General features: G+C 37.7%; 3 protein-coding genes and 1 long non-coding RNA gene across 4 annotated transcripts; all 4 read right to left on the reverse strand.

Moving 5' to 3' along the window:
- Positions 1–1,680: 1,680 nt before the first annotated feature.
- On the reverse strand, positions 1,681–6,184 carry psmb3 (proteasome 20S subunit beta 3). The gene is made up of 6 exons (XM_058640688.1): positions 6,026–6,184; positions 4,841–5,025; positions 3,711–3,818; positions 3,440–3,617; positions 1,940–2,034; positions 1,681–1,853 (listed from the first exon to the last, which is right to left on the reverse strand). Exons 1-6 carry the CDS (start codon positions 6,026–6,028, stop codon positions 1,805–1,807), a joined length of 618 nt encoding a protein of 205 aa, XP_058496671.1. The 5' UTR covers positions 6,029–6,184; the 3' UTR covers positions 1,681–1,804.
- Positions 6,185–7,372: 1,188 nt separating this feature from the next.
- Positions 7,373–13,849, reverse strand: cwc25 (CWC25 spliceosome associated protein homolog). The gene is made up of 9 exons (XM_058641694.1): positions 13,694–13,849; positions 12,458–12,630; positions 12,128–12,364; positions 11,935–12,004; positions 11,562–11,710; positions 11,350–11,422; positions 9,240–9,448; positions 8,513–8,680; positions 7,373–8,405 (listed from the first exon to the last, which is right to left on the reverse strand). Exons 1-9 carry the CDS (start codon positions 13,709–13,711, stop codon positions 8,294–8,296), a joined length of 1,209 nt encoding a protein of 402 aa, XP_058497677.1. The 5' UTR covers positions 13,712–13,849; the 3' UTR covers positions 7,373–8,293.
- Positions 13,850–14,602: 753 nt separating this feature from the next.
- On the reverse strand, positions 14,603–15,246 carry LOC131467437 (uncharacterized). The gene is made up of 3 exons (XR_009241499.1): positions 15,158–15,246; positions 14,965–15,034; positions 14,603–14,766 (listed from the first exon to the last, which is right to left on the reverse strand). It is a non-coding gene; the product is annotated as an uncharacterized LOC131467437 (long non-coding RNA).
- A 1,226-nt stretch (positions 15,247–16,472) lies between these two features.
- Positions 16,473–25,069, reverse strand: LOC131467680 (transcription factor Sp6-like). The gene is made up of 2 exons (XM_058641719.1): positions 24,899–25,069; positions 16,473–19,955 (listed from the first exon to the last, which is right to left on the reverse strand). The coding sequence occupies exon 2, from the start codon at positions 19,834–19,836 to the stop codon at positions 18,910–18,912; it is 927 nt and encodes a 308-aa protein (XP_058497702.1). The 5' UTR covers positions 19,837–19,955; positions 24,899–25,069; the 3' UTR covers positions 16,473–18,909.
- Between the last annotated feature and the right edge of the window lie 774 nt (positions 25,070–25,843).

Below are 25,843 nucleotides of genomic sequence, written 5' to 3' on the forward strand. Positions count from 1 at the left end.
GGACGACATACTAAACTATGACTTTTTTGTCTCATTTTGAACGACATACTATACTATGACTTTTTTGTCTCATTTTGGAAGACATACTATACTATGACATTTTTGTCTCATTTTGAAGGACATACTATACTATGACTTTTTTGTCTCATTTTGGACGACATACTATACTTTGACATTTTTGTCTCATTTTGAAGGACATACTATACTATGAAATTTTTGTCTCATTTTGGACGACATACTATACTATGACTTTTTTGTCTCATTTTGGACGACATACTAAACTATGACATTTTTGTCACATTTTGGACGACATTCTAAACTATGACATTTTTTTCACATTTTGGACGACATACTATACTATGACATTTTTGTCTCATTTTGGACGACATACTAAAGTATGACATTTTTGTCTAATTCTGGACGACATACTAAAGTATGACATTTTTGTCTAATTCTGGACGACATACTAGAGTATGACTTTTTTTCACATTTTGGACGCCATACCATACATTATGACTTTTTGTCACATTTTGGACGACATACTAAACTATGACATTTTTTTCACATTTTGGACGACATACTAAACTATGACATTTCTTTCACATTTTGGACGACATACTAAACTATGACATTTTTTTCACATTTTGGACGAAATACTAAAGTATGACTTTTTGTCTCATTTTGGACGACATACTAGAGCATGACTTTTTTTCACATTTTTGATGACATACTAAACTATGACATTTTTGTCACATTTTGGACGACATACTCAAGTATGACATTTTTGTCTAATTCTGGACGACATACTAAAGTATGACATTTTTGTCTAATTCTGGACGACATACTAGAGTATGACTTTTTTTCACATTTTGGACGCCATACCATATATTATGACTTTTTGTCACATTTTGGACGACATACTAAACTATGACATTTTTTTCACATTTTGGACGACATACTAAACTATGACTTTTTTTCACATTTTGGACGACATACTAAACTATGACATTTCTTTCACATTTTGGACATACTAAACTATGACATTTTTTTCACATTTTGGACGAAATACTAAAGTATGACTTTTTGTCTCATTTTGGACGACATACTAGAGCATGACTTTTTTTCACATTTTTGATGACATACTAAACTATGACATTTTTGTCACATTTTGGACGACATACTCAAGTATGACATTTTTGTCTAATTCTGGACGACATACTAAAGTATGACATTTTTGTCTAATTCTGGACGACATACTAGAGTATGACTTTTTTTCACATTTTGGACGCCATACCATATATTATGACTTTTTGTCACATTTTGGACGACATACTAAACTATGACATTTTTGTCACATTTTGGACGACAAACTAAACTATGACATTTTTTTCACATTTTGGACGACATACTAAATTATGACATTTCTTTCACATTTTGGACGACATACTAAACTATGACATTTTTTTCACATTTTGGACGAAATACTAAAGTATGACTTTTTGTCTCATTTTGGACGACATACTAAACTATGACTTTTTTTTATGTCATACTGTGTCACTGGAAGGTTTCTTGGCACAAATTGAATATCTTGCCCACAAGTTAGTTTAGGAGTTGTCACAATCTGCAGTCTCACCAGTAGATGTCACTAATTCTTACACACTTCTTCACAACGTACAAAGATCATTGTTAAACCTATGATCATTTATTGAACAATATCAATAAGAAACAGAAAAGAGTACAGGCGTTGTTTACTATTTTTATACAAAACATCTGTATTGGTGACGTGTGGCGACAAACTGAAGCTCTAGTCCATCCTGGCCTTCAGGGTCCGTGTGGTGATCTTGTCTTTCTCACTGACAGAAGAGAAAAGGCTGTTAGTCGCTGTAAACCTGTATATTGACCTTTAGGGAACTCCGGTGCTTGTTACGGCTGCACTTACACAACATGTACGACAACTCCCATGCCAGACACGGCATCTCTGTCGACAGCGTTGAGCATCGCCTGGGAGATGGTCTCGAACAGGTCCTCTGGTTCCTGCAGGATCAAACACACTTGTTTAAGGAAACGTCATTCAAGCAAAATTGCATTTGTACACAGATAACAATCGCCTATACACCTGCTCCTCCTATTTATTTTTTACATCTAATTAAACAGGCGTCCTTCTATACTGGGGAAAATATGGATTGTTCAAAAGTTTTCATTTCAATGACACATTTCTAAAATAGTTCAGAGAATCGAAAGAAGACTGTCTTTAATTTAAGAAATAAATCATGTTTCACTTTCTGATATGCCGTACAGGCATGCAGCCTCCTCCCCTTTAAGGAGCCTTGATTCTCTGCATTTCATTTCAAATGCAAAACCTCTGTCACCACAGCATTCTCTATGATTTAGTTGGCTGGATGTCATCAACCATCTGTAGCCCACAACACTGGTATATGTTCTCCTTCATCTATAAAGCTCTGCTGGGTAAAGTGTTAGAATCCCTCAGCACCTTTCTCTCTGTCAGCTCTAGTGCTCACCATCTGTGCGCCACCAAGTGGTTGCTCTTGAATGTTCCCATGGATTTGACCGACTTTGGCAAAAGAGTTTGATCATTGTCATGGAATAATCTCCAAAAAACTAAGATATTTTAAGAATGCAGTGAAGGTGGAACGTTATTGTTTTTCTTCAGCTTAAATAGTCATCATTCTTTTACTGTTCATTTGTGCGTTATGTACATGTTTTATATAGTTTTGATTCTGTATGGCTGCTACCTTGGCCAGGTCTCCCTTGTAAAAGAGATTTCTAATACCCAATGGGACTTCCTGGTTAAATAAAGGTAAATAAAATAATAAAATAAATGTGGAAATGTACATAGCATGTACCTGGTTTGGACCTCTAGTGCCGTAAAGGCTGTAAAACTGCCTCAGTGACATCAGTGAAGAAGGTCCATCATTTAGTGCAGGGGTGGGCAATTATTTTCCCCAAGGGGCCACATGAGAAACAAAAAATATTGTCGAGGGCTGGGCCAAATTTGAATTCATTTTAATTTAATTAATTTTTATGTAAAAAAGCAGTAAATTGTATTTTTTGGGTGTAAATTTGGTAGCATACAAACACAATAACTAACCAACTCTATTAAAAATATCAAATTACTACACTATATAATAAATACGTGATGCGTGCTTCTATACGTCAGGCTTTACAAAGTAAAAGCAACACAGTTGTATTGCATGCGCAGCATTAAATACTTGTTCATCTGTGTTTATGACTGACATACTGCAGGCCAGACAGGAATTCCGTATGTGGCCCGCGGGCCGTGAGATGCCCATGTCTGATTTAGTGACTCCAACATGCATATTTATATAGATTCCAGTGGCGCAAGCTGATCTCACTGAATTTGATGTGGGCAAAATGAGGGAAATGCTTGATAAGAGATACATTGACGGTGAAGACTTACCATATCTGGCTCCCACAAAGATTCACACATGCCGTACATCTGCTCTGAACACGTGCCGCTCACTACAAAGTCTTCAGTCACCATGGGGCAGCCAATCAAATCCAGGGAGCAGATGAACGGCTCAAAGGTTTTGGGATCTAGTCCAGCAATTACAGGCTCAATGTAGTATGGTCCAAACCTGGCGAGTGAATCACACGTCAAACACATTTGTCTTCTTCTTTCCTTCTGAACACAAGAGGACATAGATGTAAACAGGGTTCAGGTCTCTTACCTCCTTTCATACAGCAGGTTGGACACCATGCTCATGAATGTCTTGGGCTTTATCTGACGACCTTCCTTCAGTTCATACAGGTTCAGTCTGAATTTTAGCCTCTGGGATCTACACACACACACACACACAAATAAACACAATAACAATCAGTGTTAAAACACTTTGTATATTACTACAATTATCAATTAATCAAAAAGTCCAGTATGTATGAGTTACGGTGAAACTGCATGTTGTAAGATTTCCCAGGCACGTCAGAACTACGGTGGCCTTCACATACCAGAAAGGTTGTTTCTTTATGTAACAAGCTTTGGCATCAAAATGAGAAATGCACTCCATGTTTGGTTTGTCTTTTCAGGCTGCCGTAGAAGCATAAATTAATCTTCAACTATGCTGATAATAGATTAATTGGTTTTGATTACAAATAATTAAAACAAGCTTTCTGATTTTTCAGCATGTGAATATTTTCTGTTACTTTGCTTATTAAAACAAAAAACGTTTTTTTTTTAAATAATTACGACGTTTAGGAAACACATTTCAATATTTTCTGGACCAAACAACTAATCACTTAATGGAGGAAATATTCAAAAGATGAACTGATTATGAAATAAAGGTTAGTAGCAACCCAAAAACAAGTTATTTTAGAAAATACAATACCCGTTTTGTCATTGCGCAAGAACAATGAAATTTGCTGTGCAGCTCCTTTGAAATGTTGCTTTAACATTAGAGAAAATATAAATGACATTACAAAAGTAAATATTAAACTATATAAAAAAATATACTGGAATGAGTTTCTCGCTACCAAAACGAGTGAATAATTGTATGTGCATAAGAAATCAAAGACATTTTACAATGGCCCAGGATTATTGCCCAATGACAAAATACATGGCACTTGACATAGAATAAGTGGGCTTGAAACTGAATAATCACACCAAGTACGCTAATTAGACAGAGTTGCTGCACATGGAAACATGACATGATTTACTGGGCGGTTGTACAAGTGATGGGCAACAAAGTCTGTGAATAAACCCTCATAAATGTGACGCACTGGATCTTTAAATCCAACACCACCACCTTCTGTTGCATCCTGGGATAAGCACTGTCCATGAAAGTTGTCAGTCAGTCACACTCACACTGTCTGGACATCAGTGGCCAGTCCAGCCAGCCCAATGTATAGCCTGTCTCCCATGGGAAAGATCTTCTGGAAGTCTGTGGTGACCATCTGTGCCTGGATGCCAAATCTGCGGTCCGCTGCTATTGCCACACAGTTCTTCCCCCGCATGGCCATGACGGCCCCGCCGTTATAGGACATAATAGACTGCGTGAAGAGGAGATACAGAAGTGTCATATTGGCGGATCTTGGTGTTTGCCGATAATCGACCATATATTTTAAAGCCAATCATGCATCCCTAATATTGGATATTGATGAAAAGTCGAATATTGTGCATTGCTCATTTGATAAATTCTGCTGTTGTCAAATTAAGCAATTCATTAATAAATACAAATCAGGTTCAGATAAGTTTTTTTTTCTCATATTTTATCAGCCAAACAATCAGTTGAAGTTGTTGATACTGCAAAGTGTAACATGTAGGCTATATGTAAGCTGAAGTAAAACAATATTGTGTATGACAAATGTTTATTATGTCAAACATTAGTTCTGACACAAATGAAGTATAGCTATTTGAAGTACGTGCAGCGTTTCATTATTTAAATGAAGTCAAACGGGAAGATAATACCAGTAAACGTATTATTTAGAACAGGGCATCAATTGTGGACATTACTCTTAAATGAAAAAAATAAAAATGTCTTTGGAAGATTTGCAAATATCATGATATTGCGACGTCACTGCGTTTGCTGCCGTATTAAATTATATTTAAAAAAAAATTGACCTAAATGTGTCGTCATCCAGTCAAATGAAACGTTAACCGAGTTACATACACTTCTAACCAAACGCTGTTCAAAAGTCTAACTTCATTTATAACAATCAATAATCACAAGACAATGAATCCAGATGAGATGCAAAGAACAAAGTTAGCTCATGTGCTGTAAGCTAATGAATTCGCTTTCAAAGCAATGTCGGTTACTGTCAAAATATACACTTCTTCGTTATTTAATCTTGAATTTATTAAAATACGGTTATTTAAATCAATCGTACCGGCATGTAACATATTTAGTTAAATCAAGTTCAACCTCATTAAATGAAATACCGATGAGCTAACAACATTAGCTTAGACAAGCTATCATACCTGCGAGCATGAACAGCTCATTGAAAAGCACAACAAGCCGTGATTAAGTCATCTTTAATGTTTACTTCTTACCATCGTGAATGTGTTGTGGAGTTTTATTCGCTGCTCGAAGTTGTTTTATCTTGGTTTTCTTTAGCTGCAGTTGAGGGACTTTCTTCTTCCCACAGTGACTACACGATTTAGAAACACGGAAACCACACTAGCTTGAATGCTTCTACGTCAGCACGTACGCACACGCTGATTGGCTGGATGAAGGCTGCGCGAGGCGCAGCGCCGCTCTCATTGGACGGAAATGGCGGAACCACGTATACCGTACATCGCCGTGCATAGTTTGGTTGAAGTGTGTTCAAAACGAAATTAAAACCCGGAGGTTTTTTTTTCCCCCTTAAAAACGTTGTTTCACTGCTCTCATCTGTCTGAGAGCGACTCTCATCAGGTTAGTTATGTGAGAAAAGGTTTGTTTTGTGTAATAATAATAATGAATAACTCATTGTGCACCTTGTGCTCGAACACTAATGATATGTCAAAAGTTTCAATGGAGTTCTGACATCTCCTCAAAAGTGTCAAACATTTAGCTAACATGACCATTGATCATGTTATCAATGTGATTGACCAATCATTTATTTTCCCAATTTAATTCAAAATACTTTTGTTTCAAATATTACATATCTATCTATCTATCTATCTATCTATCTATCTATCTATCTATCTATCTGTGTACATATCTTCCTGGCTAAATAAATGATAAATTAATCACCTTGCAGTTGACTATTGTACCTCTGATGTAGGGACTTAAACCAGCTGATAAATGGAAATTTTAAAATATTTTTAATAAAATAAAACTAAAATACTGCTTATATTCTATGGTCTACCCAAAGAATATTGTTGTTTTTTTAGGCAGTAAAGCTTCACTCTCCTGTATACATAGTTGTTACATACACTGTTAAATATGTTTCTTAGTAAAACACCACTTCTGAAGATTTTTAGTAACATGTGAAATAAAGTGATTGCATCATCCCCTGGGTAAAATGCATTTAAGGTGCGATCCACATAAATAATAATAATAATAATAATAATTTTAATATAAATAAATAATAATTTTTCATTGATTAATCAATTGATCTTGCAATTATTCCATCAATCAATGGATTTGTTGTTACCTAACCAGAAAATATTCACATTTAGGAAGCTGAAAGAAACCAGAGCTTGTTTTAATTATAAAAAATCAACAACACTACAACTGATGATAAAAATAGTTGGCAAGTAATTTAGTAACAGGTTTGATACATGCAGCAAGTCGAGTCATTTAAAGTGGCCTGGATATGATCCACTGATTGTCATGGTGTAGATGTCAACATTTGGCCACATTTTGATTCAAGCTCATTATTATATTATAGAAAAATAGACTGAAAGCAAGAGTGGACTGCAATTTTTAATCCAGTTGATTCTCACAGAAATACACCAAGTATCAAACATATATTACAAAAAACTTTGAAATGAAATCAGGTGCTATTTTACTGTAAAAGATAAAAAAAGAAACAAAAAAAACAGTTTTCTGTACAGATTTCTTTTATCACCCAGAGTTCCTGTGCTGCTCAGGTGCAGCCAGACTTGATCAGCCAAACAGACACGACACACGTGTTTTACCATAATCCTTGTGTAATCTGCTTTTCAAACTTTCACAGAGGCCACTCCGTTTCCCAGAGTCTCAAAACACTCCCAAATCCTGCAAGGTTTACAACTCCTAATTAAAAGAAAATCCTAAAAAACAGATCTATATCTGGATCACCACCAAAATGTAATAAATCATTCCTGGGCCATAAACTGCATTGCAAGGAATTTACATCAAAATCTGTCCTTTATTTTATTTAATTATGCTGCTCACAGACAAATGCTCCTAACCTCCTTGGTGGAGGTAATTAAACAAATTCTCTGAACCGAGACAGCGTCTCACCACTCCATCCATCACTGTGGAGTAGTGGTCAGCACTGTTGTCTCACAGCAAGAAGGTGCCTGGTTTTACCAAGGCTGTTTGTGTGTGGAGTTTTCATGTTCTCCCTGTGTGCATGTGGAATATGTCTGGGTACTCCCACGTGCAGAGCTTCATTGAACACTCTAAATTGACCACAGCTGTGGTTGTCTCCGTATGTGTGCCCTGCGACGGACTGGCGACCTTTCCAGGGTGTGACCCTGCCTTGTCAGCTGGGATTGGCTCCAACTCCCGCACCGTGACCCTCATGTTGAGAATGAAGCGGTAGAAAATGAGTGAGTGAGTGAGAAAGTGTTAAAGGAGTGGATGTAATTTTAATTTAGTTCATGCTTAGTATGGTAAATGTGTTGTCATCTCTTCATGAAGTTGTCCAAGGCGGCCGGTGTTCTCTGAATGGAGTGGATTTTCCTCTTCACTCTGTCCTCCAAAGAAGAGCTGGCAGCACTCTCCAACTTCATGTTACTGCAAGAGAAAAAAGGCAAGTGTCACTAAAAACCAAAAAACACCAAACATGAAACAATGAAAAAAAACAATCAGCCATTTAAAACAGAATATGCTGTGAAACTTACTGTATGAAGCCAGCGTGAGGCTCGTGTTTAGCACTTTGGTCCCGCTGCCTTTCCTGCTCCTCTTGCCTCTTATATCTCCTCACATTGTTCTCTCGGTCCTCGTCCCTCTGCTTGGCCTCGTCCATCATCTCCCGTCTCTTTCGCTCCAGTTCTTCTGCTGAAAGCTTCCTACATCATAAAATAAAATGAAGACATTATTACTAGAATCTATTCAGCATAAGCATCACCTTCATCCAAAACCATCAGCAAATTTTCATCAAGAGTTGTGGATCCACTGCGGCGTCCATCACCTCAACACCTTTACCTCATTGACACAATCTTATCAAAACGAGGCAACAGTAGACCAGCAGCTCCTGTGTCCCCCATGAGCTAAAAATCTGAAACGTCGCCTGGACACTGGAGAGTGAGTGCTTCACACACTCAAGTTTCCAGTCAGAAAATATATAGGGCAATGGATTTGTGCTGTCACTTGTCCTAAAAAACAACTTTAAAGGAATTTATTATGACAACTACTTCATCAAAATTCAAGCGTCAGTTTTTATTACTTAATAAAAACTTAAACAATTTAAATGAACAGTTCTGCAAGCATTAGAGTGTTCATAATGTGCTGCACTCAGTAGAACAGGAAATCACTGACAACGGCTAAAGTGGCTAAAATCAGTTTAAACCCTTAAACTACCACTTACAGTCATATCCTATGACTGTGTGTGTACTTGTGAACTCGTACTTAGACACGTGGTTCGTCTGTCTCTGGTAACGCTTCGTCTGTGGGCTGGAGTCTCTGGGCTCAGCCTTCCTGTCGCTCTTGTGCCTGGAAGAGGAGGAATGATGATGATTGTCCCTGTGGTTCTTGTGAGGTGATCGAGAACGGCTCCTTTCACGGCGCAGTGAGTGACTGGGGGCAGCCGACAACTGGTGATGTCGACCAGTGGGGAGCTGCAAGGAAGAGAGATTACAGTAAATGTTCAGACTTATTATAACAGTTCTGGATTCAGAGAGGAATGAATCATCAAACTCATACTTAGAGCCGAAAGACTTTTATCACTGAAAACACACGAGCGAAACAGGATGTTTGTCAATTCGCCTGTCTATTCCCCCTTATTGTGTGTCCAAGATCAGTTTGGAACACCAATAAAACGGTTCCAACAAGATGTGAGTACACGGTGGAACAGCACATATTAAATGCTGGAAAGTGTCTTTGCGCAAAAGCAAAACTTGGCTGCATACAGCGCAGATTATGAACTCCCCGTGACATTCACTCCACACCAGAGAACATTCTCTCTCGTCTTGCCCCCTTAGAGCAGCTAACTAAAGAGATCAGCTCATCTGATGCTTCTGTTATTCCTTTACTTGCAGCACTAAAGCGTCTTCTACTCAAAAGGTTGAGACGGATCATGGAGTGAAAACTAGTGGTCGACTGATATGGGGTTTTTTTATGGCTGATGCCGATTTTTTTGACATCAGCCTTAGCCGATGTCTGATACGTGCTGCCGATTTTATATAAGCTGATATTGCTCTTCCAGCCATTTCTTTAAAAAGAAGAAACAAGAACACACATTCAGTATATTTTTATCTAATGCTTACATCTTGAGTTTAATTTATAAATTAAACATTTTTGTTTTGTTTTTCTACATGAAATAAAATGACCATGTTTTATTATGTCGCCTATTATGCAAAGACAACACACTAGAGAGAGACAGACAGACACGTAGTGATAGGTAATTGTTTTCATGTGCATGCTGATAAATGTGTCGTATTCTGTAGCCATGGCACGCGCAGACGCACGCAGACGCACGCAGACGCACGCAGACGCACGCAGACGCACGCAGACGCACGCAGAGGTGCCATCTCACCAGCTGGAGATCAGACGTGTTTTTTTAGCCAGTGGGAAAGAAAGGGGCTCTATTACGATTGTAAGCAGCTCGACCAGAGTTTAAAAAAACCAGCGTTGACCTGCTAATTTCATTGGCAGAGAGAAAGAGACACTGCTGTGATGCTGCGCTGCCACACTCTGTCAGAGACACACACACACACAAACACACGCACACACACACACACACACACACACACGTTCAGAGTGACACAGAGACAGGCAGACTTTCAAAGTGTGAAGAAAACAGTTAAGTTAAACAGTTAAAAATACATTGAAAGTTGAAAACACTGTTCTCTCATGGAGAGTAGTTGTTGGCAGGCTTCCAAAGCTGCCCTCTGCCAGGGAGGGAGGGGCAATGCATGCACTTCAGTGCTCTCCAGCATCTCAACACAACGCTACGTGAATGCGCAGGACGAAAAACAAGCACAATATCGGCGAACGCACAGTGAATCGGCCGATGCCAATACACGTAAAAACGCATGATATATCGGTCTGGCTGATGTATCGATTCGACCCTTAGTGAAAACAATGAAAAGTGCGCTCTTAAGAGTCTGTCAACACGTTTTACTAAGACTTACTCAGATCCCCTGCACTTCATCGCGACTGTACTCGATCCTCGTCCTATAGATCATTATTTGGATGTGAGAATAAAGCTGTGCGTAGAGAAAGGATCCAGTCTGTGTTGGATATGGAGAGCATGCTAGGAGACAGAGAAGCCACAGCGCAGGAAAAAAAGGCTTGTAATAGAATTATATTATCATATTATATAATATAATATACTATAATTGCAATGCCTTGACTTTAGAGAGGTAAGTACGCACAGACCCAACCACAACAAAATTAGAAAAAAAAAAAAAAACAATGGTACAGAATTGAAATAATATTGTCTTTCAAGTGTTTCCTGATTTTCGGTTTCAGCCAACAATTTTCATTTCGGTGCATCCCTACTCTACTTCTTACTGACCTGTAGGCCGTAGCCGAGAAGATGATGGGGACGAGACTTGATGTCTGCTGAAAAGTCATCTCGTGAATGTGACCTAAATTAGATGAAAGATAATAATTAACATACCAGTTTTACTTGAAACAATAGAGAATGATTCCTGGTTGAAAACAAGTAATGAACTTAATGTGCAATATGGATTTTCCACATATTCCTTAATCTCTGCAAACATATACCTGTGTTTTTTCTCATCTTCCTCATTAGAGCTTGAGCTTGAACTCCGTCTCTTGTGTTTCTTCTCCTTTCTCCTCTCTTTGTCTTTCTTCTCCTTTTTGTCCTTCTTCCTCTTCTTTTTCTTTTCTTTCTTGTCAAGATTCTGCCGCAGCTGTGAGAGAATCAACTATTATTTTACCATCAAAAAAATAAATCCAACTGGAGAAGCTCCAGTAACAGTAATACTTTAGGTAACAAACATTGAGGAAAATATAACTGTGTCAACAGATTGAATGGGTCATGTATAGTAAAAACACGTCTGAAAAATGAAAGCAAATTTGAAATTATGTTAGAATTAAGTTTCCAATAATTTACATACAAATATAGTAATCCTACCATTTCCTTGATCTTCTTCATCTTCACAGGGTTACTCAAGACTTCCCTCTTCTTTTCTTCTTCACGTTTCCTAAAATGAGACAGTTAAATTGTCCTTAGTTAATTTTTCTACTACAACAAGAACAAAATAGAAACTCATACCCAGCACTGAAATATAACTGAATAAACCCAGTACAAATGACACTAAACTAACCTGATTTCAAAGAGCGGGTCTTCCCTGATCTTGGCAGCCAGGTCCAGATTGGAGGCCGGGGTTGATGGGTTGAAGATGGAACCGGGTAGGAGACCGGTCTCAGCTGATGGACCGCTCTCTGGCTCCTCATATTGGTCAGTGATCTGCTTGTCAATGGAACGTCCAAGCAGATACTCGTCCCTGGACACACTACTAACAGGGCCCTGGTACATCCAGTCCAGACGATCATCCTTTTTTCTAAAAATACAACACCATTTAGCCACCATTCTTGACATAACCACGAAAATATAGTTCTTTATGCTATGTTTTAAATTTATAGCGACAACTAACTTGATGGCTCCAGAGTCCTCTGCATATCTTGTAATTTCTTCTCTGGCTCGTTCATCTTTCAGCTGTTTCTGCAGCTCCTCAATCTTCTTGCGTTCGGCCTCATGTTTCTGCTCGGCTTTCCAAACCCGCTCAATATTTTTCATAGTCTGGGGATGCCAGCTCTTTTTCAGGTTCTGGCAGAAGACAAGGGGGAAAACGTTAATTTACTGTATCAGAAAAAACTAATTTTGCACGATTTTGAAGCACGATTTTAAACACTCTGGGTTTACAAAGAATTGGCATACATGTCTGAAAGCCATTATTAGACTTGTCTTTATGTCATTTCCTATTTGTTGGCAACAATGATTTGACCAAACCTAATAATTTCTGAGGCAGAAAACAAGAAACAAAATCATGATTTTTTTTTATTAATCAATTACTAAATTAATCGTCAACTATTTTGATAAGCAATTCATCAGTTTGAGTGTTTTTCAATAATTAAAACAAGTTTCTCAGATTTGATCCAGTGTCTTAAATGTGAATGTTTTCATGATTCTTTGCTCCATACAACAAAGACATCATTAAAACTGAATCATTTTGGTTTGTTGACAAAACAAGACATTTGAGAACATCATCACTTCCAGGTTTGAGAAACAATGATCAACAATTTTCAACATTTTTCGGACCAAACAAGTACTTGATTATTTGAGAAAATAATTGACAGAGTTAAATCGATGATAAAAATAATCGTTAGTTGCAGCTCTAAATGTGATTTAACCTCATTCACGTTCATATTGGTTGTTAACTCAGGGTCAGTGTAACGTTGTAGAGCACAGTTAACAGTCTTTTGCAGCATTACATCATATATTTTATAAATATTCTTAAACCTTTATAATGATTTAGTTCTGCCATTGTGTAAAGTGTGTGTGTGTGTCTTACTGTTCCATAGTTCACTTAGAAAGCTTGACATGAGTTTAGGTCAGTATAGCTTATAAGCTATTTTAGCCTTTATGTGTGAGCAACTTAGCTTGAACCATTCTACAAGTTATAAATAATAGTAGTGTAGTAAAGCTTCTATAGAGTAACGAGTAGGTTAGTTAACTACATTTGCTACGTAACTTGTAATGAAATCGTGTTTTTATCAACAATAATCACTCATATTATGTTCAAACAGCCATTTTCTCAGTGCAGTTTGCTATTATTACTGTATAAATATCGTATAAAGCGCCTGTTGTGAGTGAGTTGGCTCCTACTTACCAGATCACCGCCCCCCATCTTGAAAACTTGGTAGTTTTAATCCAAATAGAAACCGTAGAAGACAAAAATCTACTTTAAATCTACTTTAAAATGTGACGACGGATCAACGACGCTTCGCCACTAGCTAGAAATTGAGCAACTGAGGCTAGCGTGTGACGCCTTTCCTGTTTATGCGATTCTGGTTCCGGTTCGAGTCCTCGCGAAAGCAGAAGTAGATCAATAATCCTAACAATAAACGTTTGGATACATATGTATTATTTTAAACGATAATTATTAATATGATTATTTTTTTACCCATACGTAAAAGTATTATTATCACATCATAAACAGGTATACTGTCTAAATATATAAAAAAAGAATAAAACCTGTAATTAAAGATGGAGGCTAGGGTTAGTGTCCTAAGATTTGACTTTGATACAAAGATAGTTTTTAAGATAAGTTGTTTAAGCTCTCTGACAAATGCTTTAAACTGATAGATAGATAGATAGATAGATAGATAGATAGATAGATAGATAGATAGATAGATAGATAGATAGATAGATAGATAGATAGATAGATAGATAGATACTTTATTCATCTCACAGAGAAATTCACACTATGATGGCATAGATCTATATCTAGGCGGAATAAAATGTGTATAAGTATCTGCATGTAATGATCCTAAAATGATGCATTATAAATAGTAACATTTATAATGCATAAGATGAATAAAATGAAATTAAGATTCTGCATGAAACTGAAAATACTGATCAACTTTTTCTTCCGTTGAATCTCTGTGGCTGGACATTCACGACTGGCTTTTCCCTGAAATGTTTAATCTCAGAAATTCTACTCAACATGATGTTATTTGTGGACTTGTTTTGAACAATTATAATGATAACTTTTTGGGCCAGAATTATTTCACTGATTTAAATTTAATCTAATTATCGCTATGATTCTTCTTCCTCATTAGAGCTTGAGCTTGAACTCCGTCTCTTGTGTTTCTTCTCCTTTCTCCTCTCTTTGTCTTTCTTCTCCTTTTTGTCCTTCTTCCTCTTCTTTTTCTTTTCTTTCTTGTCAAGATTCTGCCGCAGCTGTGAGAGAATCAACTATTATTTTACCATCGAAAAAATAAATCCAACTGGAGAAGCTCCAGTAACAGTAATACTTTAGGTAACAAACATTGAGGAAAATATAACAGATTGAATGGGTCATGTATAGTAAAAACACAAATTTGAAATGATGTTAGAATTAAGTTTCCAATAATTTACATAAAAATATAGTAATCCTACCATTTCCTTGATCTTCTTCATCTTCACAGGGTTACTCAAGACTTCCCTCTTCTTTTCTTCTTCACGTTTCCTAAAATGAGACAGTTAAATTGTCCTTAGTTAATTGTTCTACTACAACAAGAACAAAATAGAAACTCATACCCAGCACTGAAATATAACTGAATAAACCCAGTACAAATGACACTAAACTAACCTGATTTCAAAGAGCGGGTCTTCCCTGATCTTGGCAGCCAGGTCCAGATTGGAGGCCGGGGTTGCTGGGTTGAAGATGGAACCGGGTAGGAGACCGGTCTCAGCTGATGGACCGCTCTTTGGCTCCTCATATTGGTCAGTGATCTGCTTGTCAATGGAACGTCCAAGCAGATACTCGTCCCTGGACACATTACTAACAGGGCCCTGGTACATCCAGTCCAGACGATCATCCTTTTTTCTAAAAATACAACACCATTTAGCCACCATTCTTGACATAACCACGAAAATATTGTTCTTTATGCTATGTTTTAAATTTATAGCGACAACTAACTCGATGGCTCCAGAGTCCTCTGCATATCTTGTTATTTCTTCTCTGGCTCTCGCTACAATTTCCTTTTGTATGTCAATGCTCAAAGTTACAAAAAAGAGAAAGGACTCGAAAATATGACTTTATCTACAAGTAATTTTACCATTTTACTATTATTTATTATGTATTTATTCTGTGTTTTTTATGTCTTTTTCTTTTAATACCTTTACTCATAATTACTTTAATACCTATTTTGTATACCGTATACCAGCCATTCTCAAACTTAAGATTAAGAACTTAAAAATCTTCTGAGGCCCACACCCAAGACTGGAATCTCAACTCTGATCAGCACACTAGGGACTATACATATATATATATATATATATATACACATAGTATATATATATGTATATACAGTATATATATATAATATGTGTGTGTGTGTGTGTGTGTGTTTAATATTTGAAAGGTTTGCTTTTTATTAATTTAAGAAATGATCATTGTGTGCAAATACTGAAACATTAGGCCTGTATGCTGACCGGCCCACACTGTTCAAATCACTGTTCTATAAAGATCTACATGTTCCTTTTTGGTTAAACATTGTCTTGATATAAGAGCAGGGATTTGATTCATTCGTGTGTGAAACTGAAAATTCAGTTCCATATAGTTGACATGTGACTGACAAGAACCAGTCAGGAAGCAAATGAGGGTTAATGTGTCATTGTCTTCACAGGTCTTTGTTTCTGCCCGTCCAACAGATGGAGCAGTGTTTCCAAACCTCAAAGTATTTAAATTGGTGGTTCTTCTACCACATTAACCATCTTCTGACGAATATTAATTACTACTAATAACAACCACAACAATGAAATACTGCTGAATCTGCAACCACCACTAATAATTATTATTATTACAGTTGTAATAACAAGTCTTATTTTAGTAGTGCAAATAAAAATGAGCTAATAATGAGCTTATTAGCCTCATCTTTTAAAAAAAAGACACAGACACGTAATATATATCATTTTTTATTTCATAGCAGACAATAATAGATTAAATACAAGTTACTACACCATGATACATAACTTATTAAACATTTTGAATTTATTACAGTCTCCACAACTAAAGTAATTTACTACAATGACCAATTTAAAAACATGTTCATTTTGCTCTACTGACCATAACAAAAGTCTCACAAATCTATAATAAGGTCAACAAAAAAATAATAATACTAATAATATTATAATAGTAATTATGCAATAATTGACTGATATTTAAGCACTAGCTTCCATTTATTATCATCTATACATGAATGCAGTAATCGTGGTCCAACAATAATGTCGGCTCCCTAATATACAGTATAGAAATCTCAGCCTAACTTGGTTTATATGCATTCTAACAGTGTTTTTAGAGTGTACAGCTGCTTACACTGCTTACTACAGAACTACTGATCATACAGTACTGATTATAAAGGTTAATTATCCAGACAAACCGTATGTGTCACTCATTTTCGGTTTTATTTCATGCTGGACCGCTAAGTAAGATGATTTATCAGAGTTAAGTTTGAGACACATGGCAATAAAAACGTGCTAACAGTGGTTCTCAAACTTTTTATACCAAGTACCACCTGAGAAAATAAAAGTAACACCATTACTGCCAACGTTATAATGTGGTGTATGTAGGCCGAGCAAAAGTCAGCTACAAACTTTTCACAGGAGGCAGATTTATTCCCATTTGCGCCTTAATCATCCTCCTCTTCCTCACATATACTTCACACACTGGTATAGTGAAATTAGATTAAGATGGAGCAAGAGATAAGGTGACTCTAATTATTATTATTCATTATTATTAGTTGTTTCATTTTCTACACGCTCACGTACCCTGGTATTTACAGTAGAACAGTATTTCTGACATTTCTCCAAGTACCTACCAGAGGAAGTGTGTGTACCACTGGTGGTACATGTACCACAGTTTGAGAACCACTATAGCTCAACTGCAGAGGTATCAAGATGAAAATATTTGGGAAAAAATGTGTAAAGCCACTATTATACCACCACAATATAATGCACTTTTGTGCCACATTGGGGCAGTAGAACACGTTTATTACCTCCAATACAAACAGTTACTTTTTTTTTTTTGCTGGCTTGATAGCCTACGGTGGCTTTATCAGTAGTGTTTTTGACACTTGGTACTTGCTGCTGGAAACAGGGTTGGATATGAGGAGTGATTCTTAACCAAAAAAAAAACAGCTAGAAAACCAGAACAATGGGCTCAAATCTGCTCAAAGTGCAACTGAAGGGGAAATGTAGGGTCAGATGATAACGATCTGTCACAACATCTTTCACATTACACAGTGCTTTGATCCATTGCTTTTAACAAAATCTCATTAAGTGCAGCTTTAAATATTGGGACTGCGTATGTTCCCGGGGACCAATGATGTCACAGAGTTCTGCTTTTATGCTGGAAGTTTCAATCAACGCCAGCTGCTTGACATATGTTGACAGGGTGGATCTCTGGAACTGTGTTTACACCAGATATGGCGGCTGTCATCAGCGTGTCCCAACAGAAACCAGGATTCATTTAGCCAGGCAGCGTTTCCTCCTCTTGCACAGCGTCATCCTCTTTTCTCACCTGACCGGAACTGAGCCACCGTCTCCAGCTGCTGTGACCAGCAGTTCTGTATGAATTTGTAGTTTTGTTTAATCAGGTTCTTTATCTCTTTATCTTATCTTATCTTATCTTATCTTATCTTATATTATATTATATTATATTATATTATATTGTCATCACATTAATATTAGCAGTCAGTGGTGCGTGGCAGATGCCACAGCACAGCATTGCTCTCTTTGTTCATGTACCCTTTCAATTACTTACATACGAGAACACAAACACACACACACACACCCAATTCAGTGGCCCTGTGTTCTGTTAAGCTTGTAAACAACATCTGACCTTTAAAAAACAAAAAAAAATAGAAAATGCTGTAATTATTCTCCAGTGTCTCATCACAAATTGCACAGTAGTCTGCACTAATAGCAAGGTGATAGTCTGAAACAAAAAGAAATTATTCTCACTCTCGGCTGTCTCACTTAAAAGGCATGTAACCTTTGAAACTCTTCCAGTACCACGTATAAATGATTTCATTGTAAACAGCTAAACGAGCCACCTTCATTTGGACTGTCGATCTAGCAGCAGTTAAATGTGAGGCGGCTTCAGCTAAATCGCCTGCTTTGACGTTTTTCACTTTTAGTAAAGACAGAGGAAAGTTTGAATCCGCCAGTAAAACTCATGCTTTCTCTCTGCGTTATGACACAGCTGTTCATTTCACGGGAAATCCAGCTTTCATCAGAAGAACTCCTAACTTTTCTTCTTTCTTCTCTATTCTATCGTAAATCTATGACACCTCAAGGACAGAGAGAGGGAACAGATGGTAAAACCTGTGACTGGTGAAATTAGCCGGACTGCCCGGTCACACTGGAGACTGATGGATCTGTCTCACATTTCAGCTTCATCTGTGGCTCTGTGGTGTCAGACACAGACACATTTGAAGACGACTGCGATGTCGAGGATGCGTCGAAGCCCTTATCGATCCTGCCGTCTCCGTTTGCCCTCTCGTCCCCGTGTCCTGGCGGGGACTCGTGCGTGCGCATGTGCTTGGCCAGATGGTCATTGCGCATGAAGACTCTGGGGCATAGCGCGCAGCTGAACTTCTTGGCTCCGGTGTGCGTCTGCAGGTGGCGCTGAAGTTCATCAGAGCGCGTGAATCTCTTGCCGCAGAAGAGCCAGTTGCAGACAAACGGCCTGTCCCCGCTGTGCCATCGTAGGTGCGCCTTCAAATGGGAGGTCTTAGCGTAGGCTTTGCCACAGCCGGGAATATGGCAGTTGTGCATGTGCTTCCTCCTGCTGTCTTCTGTGCTCTGGCCCATTTGCTCAGCATGGACGCAGTTAGGGCACCGACACACAGCCTGTCCAGCACCTCTGGAAGAGGAGCGGCGTTGGGGCTTGGGACGGGCAGAGACAGATGTCTCCTGCGGCTCTTCCAGGGAAAATGGCTCTTGCTGCAGCATTTCTGGGGCCAGTGGCTCCATCTTAAAGCCATCCTGGGGGAAGAGGTGAGGTGAGTGTGAGGGTTGAACGTGCTGAGCTGAAGGCAAGGTGCACAGCTGTGGGTCAGAGCCGTAGGGACCTAAAGAGGACTGCAACCCCATGGAAGTCCCTGGACTCACTGGAGGTAGACCAACACCCTGACCCGTCTGCAGGTCTATCCAGCTCCCTGCTTGGACATCTCTGTGGAGGTCCCACCAGGAGGGGATGTTCATGTCCTCTGAACTGCCACTTGGTGGTGCTGTCCTTAACCAGGGCTCATAAGGGTGGGCCATTTGAGCAGCTGGTGCAGGTGGATTGTTGACAAGGTGAACCACTTCAAGTGTCGTTCACTATCTTTCTGGTTTGTCGGAGAAGATTACCACATGCTGGGATGGTGAGGCATTGAAAAACCCTGCAGAAAGAAAGAAGAAACAGTCACATCTTCAAATCTCTCTCATGTCGGTCTCAGTTACATTTTCTGAATCACTGCACTCAACCACAAGCACCAACTTTGACGTCTTGAGGTCATTTTTCATAGTCTGAAAGACTTTGAAGTTTTGTAGCTTTTGGCCTAAATCCGCTACAACATTACCAACCTTGAGCACTCCCCCTTCATCACCACAGATACTGCAGTTCTCACGCTGCGTGGCCGTGGAGGCAAAGGGGGGGTGGAGGCAAAGGGGGGGGGCAGACGTGTCCAGACAGAAGCCTGCCACATGCATCCGCTGCCAGGTACTTCCCATGGAGGACAGTCAAAGACAAACGCAAAGAAAACAACATCATCGGCCCAGAGCAGAGGTAGTGGCAGCGGCTCCAGAGATTGGGGGTAGGGCCGAGTGAGACGGGGAGTGTTGACAGGGGAGCAGTTTGGTGAGGGAAGAAGTTCCAGGGAGGTATGGCTGCAGGCCAAAGTCTATTTGTACGTCTTAGAGGTTTGTGAAGATGGGACTTGGCAGACAGAAGAACCAGTTTTTTTCTTTTTTTATGAATCACACATGATTTACAACAACAGCCCTCCAGCCAAAGCTACAAAAGGAGCCCCGTAAAATGCCCCGCCTCTCACACACTGGCAGCACAAAGCATCAGCAGTTGCAGACTGACGGCATTCATGAGCATGAGAGTCCAACAATAACGTGAGAACAAATCCTTTATGTACATAATTGACGACAACATGCTCTAAAAAGAATCCTGTCCCCAACACGCTCCAGGTAGGTTCACATATCTCAACGGCGTCAGTGAACCGTCCCACAGAGGAGGAGGAGGAGCAGCTCCAGTTTTTAAGGGTGACGCAAAAGCTTGTTAACAGTTCTGGGGAAAATTTATGACAAGGAAGTAGCAGCCTACAGGACTTGTGTTTGGCTCCAAACATGTCCAAGCCCTAAACAATCTTGTTGACTTCCACCACACCCCCATCACATCTACAATTATCTTTACAGCAGGAAACAGTGAAGCAGCCTGAGCTTTAGAGTTTGGTATCTTGAGATTACTTTGTGTAAAATTCAATCTGACATAGAAAAAGCTTCCCAGGTCAACTGGAGGATATTGATTATGCCACATATGCAGCTTCATTATAGGCACGTGGTTCAGCTTACAGGTGGTGTCTCTCTGTCAGTAGATGTCAGTTTGTCAAAGCAGTCGATTCAACAGGACCTGAAAGCTCGAGTCAAAAGTAAAGTTTCACCAGAGCTTTTTGTTTGTTCTTTCTTTTTTTCTTTTTCTTTTAAAAAAATGATTCCGAAAATCAGATTTGATAGCCCAACACATTCTGAAAATTTGAGAAGGAAAATTCAGATTGAACAAATCCTGGGTCACCAAGGATAAGCAATTGAATCAGACTTGAATGGAACCAACATTTAGTTAATCAATCTGCAAAAAACACACCACCATTTGTATTAGTGGCAATTCCAAGTACCAGCATCACATGACCAACAGAGCATAGTGTGATTGGCTGAATGTTGGTGCCATTCCAGCCAGAATTGATTGCTTATCTTCAAATTTGTCCATTCAAATTTGGGATGTGAATTTAGCGATTCAAATCACAGCACATTGAATATATATTATATTATATTTTAAACCTAGAACCTTTGAGTCTGAATTTTGACCATGCTGCAAATTAAAGTTAGAATGACAAGAGTTGAATTCATTGGGGGAACTCAAATTGAAAGGCTTTTAAAATTCAAAATCTGGTGATACAGATTTACTTCCATAAACTTGTGAAATCGTAAAGCAATTACTTTGAAATTCCCTAATGAAACGTCTTTTGCTGAGGGCCAAGCTGATTTACTTCATGTCGGCCTGGAGCCAGACCTACTGCTCTGTAATTTTTTGGGAATGTGACTCTAGACGCCCAGCAGAACGGTCCCCCCAACTTACTGAAAACCGTAAACAAACCAGGACAGCAGCATCATCCTCCTCCTTTTTTAGTTAAAGTGCTGGGAGCGTTCAGAGCTGCGGAGGGAAACAGCTGGCATGGGGGGGGGGAGTAGGATGGTACAGAGCAATGACAGAGCTGTGGTCATAAAACCTGCCCGACCAAGACCCAGCACAGCCTCCAGTTAACAAGTCTGCCCTCATGAAAGAAATCTAAAAACTAAGTTCTCTTGTTCCCAATTCCAACATTTGGAAACCTAATAATTAGCTTCCTTCCCCCTTTTTGTCACTGACAAACTGATTTTCTTTTCAAATGAAATCCTTAGTTCTCCCACACCATCTTTTCCCAGAATGAGAACACACAACTGCAGACGCGCCAAACAAACTAGTTTGGATAAATGACTTTTACAAGTAGTTTGTTTAAACTTGCTCAACTTGCTCAGTACACAGTGGGTGCAGGAGGATCACATCAGGTCAGTAACCGTGGTGATCTTCATACACATTTCTGTGAAAAAACATTCTGACCTTTGCGGAGCCCGACAATACGGACGGGAGAATGAATCATCGTGATTAGAATTCTCTACTGTTAAAATACAAACTACAGCGTCACAGTGACGTCAGTTTGGCTGATGATATGATGAAGTGAAGATGCCGATGGCAGCTTCACATGCTCATTGATTTACTGCTGCTGTGTGATGCTGATTTGTACACGGTTGTTAAGAAATGCTGCATATTTGACTTCAATTTGTACAGCACTTCAGTCACGCCGAGCATTTTTGTCCCTCTGTGGACAAAGAACAAACATTTCCATTTCACCAGTGCCCGGAGACGCCATTTTCTTTCTTCTTCTGTTTTTTTTTTTAGCAAAAGCAAACAATATTTATTCCATCATCTCTCTGAATACAATATGATAAGCTTTTAGTTTTTAGGGTGCGAGTGTATCTAAGGATGAGATGATGTCTAAATGTGGCTCGTTGTATACATTTAGTGATCAGTAAGGTCAACACTGTTTGTTTCAGTAATATAGAAAGAGAGTAAAACATCAAATCAAGCAGCGTAAAACACGTACGACACCAAAATATAAAAACATCAAATCTAAAATGACCCGAACAAACTTTCATCTATTTTCATCTATTTTTTATTTAATTGCTACATTTGGATTCAGATCAAACCGTTCATGCAAATTAGAGCATGTTACATTAAAGTACTGAACTTAATATTGTATGAAGTTACTTAAATGAAACTATAACACTCGTGGTTTTCTATTTAAGACATCTGCACTTTTATTCTAAAAAAATAAAAAAATAAAAGTAGGGCATTCTATTAACGTATTTAGATAATTCCTCCACTGTATAAATCTTAATCATATTAATTATAATGTGTCACTCACCACAGTGAAACAATGCCATTCATGTTTGAATGGAGCTCTTCCTATAAAAACAAACATATTTAATAATAAAGAAATCAGGTTCAATCAATGAACATAATCAAATCTGTCGCGACGCACTTTTCACGAACCTTTTCTAACATCATTTAAACTCTCCTTCTACTGTAGATGATACATTTGCCGTTTATTGTATTCTGGGGATTTTCCAGTTGTGGAAAATATCACATAGTTTTGTTTCCTGCAAAGCAAAAGCTTTTTTTATGACACTGGAATTTAACACCCACAGAAATAAACAAACGGTAACAAGGTTACAAAAGTTTCCGAAATATATTTGACATATTTATTTATGAAGTGAAACAAGATCTACACTAAAATGTTGATTTTAATCAACTATATAATCCAAACTTTGATTTATTATACATGAGAAAGAATAAATAATAAATAATACATTCATATATTTTGACCTTACATTTTTAAGTGACAGAATGTTTTTAATCAGGACTTTCAAATTATGGAACAAAGTATAAGAAGAAATCAGGCATGGTTTTAATTCACTCATTTAAATGGCTTAGGGTTATATGTATATATATATATATATATATACATTGTTATTGCCTGTCTCCCTCACATTTTTATTTTAGTTTTTAGTAAGTGTACAGCAGTTTGTAAATGTGTTTTAAAATATATGAATAAAGAGTATTATATTAATAGTAATCTGTGGATTATTTTTGCAATTAGTCAAATAGTTTTTTGGTCCACAAAATATCAGAACTTTTTTATAAATCAATCCATTGGTGTTTCCCAAACCTCAAAATGTCCACAAACCAAATGAGAAAACAAACCAGATAATATATATATATATATATATATATATATATATATATATATATATATATATATATATATATATATAAGATTTAAGATATTTAGTGTTTAAGAAGCTGAGAAATCTGACAACTTTTTTTAATAAAAAACAAAACACTCAAATGCTCTAATTGTTTATCAAAGGAGTTGACGATTAATTTAGTCTTTGCAGCCCCAATTCTTGTTATCATTATTATTATTATTTTAGTAGTACTAGTAGTAGTAGTAGTAGTACTGTAGTTCGTGGTATCGGTGCTGAGCTGTAATATCTGTGTCCAAGTGAAATGATTTTTATTGTGTTGTATGCGTCACTAAATGATCTCATGTCTGGTTTCACAATGCAATGACTTTTGCTATGAGGGAACCTTTTCTATGTTAATGCAAAGTAAACTTTTGACACTATTAAACTAAAACTAAAAATGTTAATGGAACACCAATTCTTTTTTTAACACTACCAGACTGCTCCACTATAACAGTATCTAAAACAGAATAGTATATAAACATAGAAAGAATACATTTAAAGAGTTAAAGTGACTCTTTGAGTGTCACTTTAATTCTGCCAGACTACAGTATATACAACACTGTTACTCTGTGTGTGTCTGTGTGTGTGCGGGCGCGCGCGCGCGTGTGTGGCTGCATCTAAATAAATCTTAATAAATGAAAATAAATAAAGTATAAGCTCCTAAAATATTAGACATGACAGTGACAGGAGGTTAAAGAGAATCGTGAGTTACCTGTTTGCTGCTCTTCTCTGTTCTCAGCTCACTTCTGTCGCTTCTTCTTCCCTCAGACGAAAACTGCCCAGAAAACTCAATAAAATCCTCATCATATTTCACCGGCTCTCCTCATCACGGACGCTGCAGCAGGACGACACAACACAGGTACTCACTCACTCACTCACTCACTCAGTCACTCACTCACTGACGAACTTTATCATAAAGCAAAGAGCCTTTGAGTGTGTGCAGGCTCCGCCCCCTCCTGCTCTGACACCCCCTCCCTTCTGAAGATGTGTAAAATACTGTGTTTTTTTAATTTTTTATCAAACTACTCTTACTACGGAACTCAAAGCCATTTTACATGCGTGTTTTTGGCTTCAATATACATATATATACATATATATATATATAAACAGTATATGTATATATACACATATATATTTTTTTTCTTTTTTCGTAGAAATAGCATTTACATTAAGATTACATTACATTATCGTTTATTTTCATAATCAATTCATCTGTTAATCGGTCAATTATTTACTTGATTGTTAAAAAATGTTTCCTAAACCTCGAAATGATGATGTTCTCAAACATATTCTTTTGTCCTCAAGCCAAATTTAGTTCAGATTTATTGACTTTGGAATCACATGCAAGGAATTTGACTTGTGGTGTTTTGGTGCATTTAATTAGAGTAAACAAAAAGAAAAGCCTAAGATATAAAAATGTACACAGTAACACAAACACAAAATATGTACATAAGGAGCAGTGGGTTAAAAGAGTTTGTCTAATGGAGCAAAGAAACCAGAAAATATTCACATTTAAGAAGTTCAAAAATCAGAAAAGCTTGTTTTAGTAATTGTGAAAAAATGTAAAATCAAATAATCAGTTATCAAAATAATAGGAGATTATTTTTTAGTAATGGGCTAATCATTGCAGCCCTACATTAAATTAAGTTAATGTCAA

The sequence above is a fragment of the Solea solea genome, chromosome 10, assembly GCF_958295425.1.
Source record: "Solea solea chromosome 10, fSolSol10.1, whole genome shotgun sequence".
Lineage (NCBI taxonomy): Eukaryota > Metazoa > Chordata > Actinopteri > Pleuronectiformes > Soleidae > Solea > Solea solea.

What these genes read in the sequence shown, in the direction of transcription:
- LOC131467680 (XM_058641719.1), bottom strand. Translation starts at nt 19,836, where the DNA reads ATGGCCCACCCTTATGAGCCCTGGTTAAGGACAGCACCACCAAGTGGC.
- psmb3 (XM_058640688.1), bottom strand. An exon ending in GCCACTGATGTCCAGACAGT is followed by an intron (nt 3,819 to 4,840) that starts GTGAGTGTGACT and finishes GTGTGTGTGTAG; the next exon opens with ATCCCAGAGGCTAAAATTCA. An exon ending in AACCTGCTGTATGAAAGGAG is followed by an intron (nt 3,618 to 3,710) that starts GTAAGAGACCTG and finishes TTCACTCGCCAG; the next exon opens with GTTTGGACCATACTACATTG.
- cwc25 (XM_058641694.1), bottom strand. An exon ending in TGAAGAAGATCAAGGAAATG is followed by an intron (nt 11,711 to 11,934) that starts GTAGGATTACTA and finishes ATTCTCTCACAG; the next exon opens with CTGCGGCAGAATCTTGACAA. An exon ending in TTCTCGGCTACGGCCTACAG is followed by an intron (nt 9,449 to 11,349) that starts GTCAGTAAGAAG and finishes TCTTCCTTGCAG; the next exon opens with CTCCCCACTGGTCGACATCA.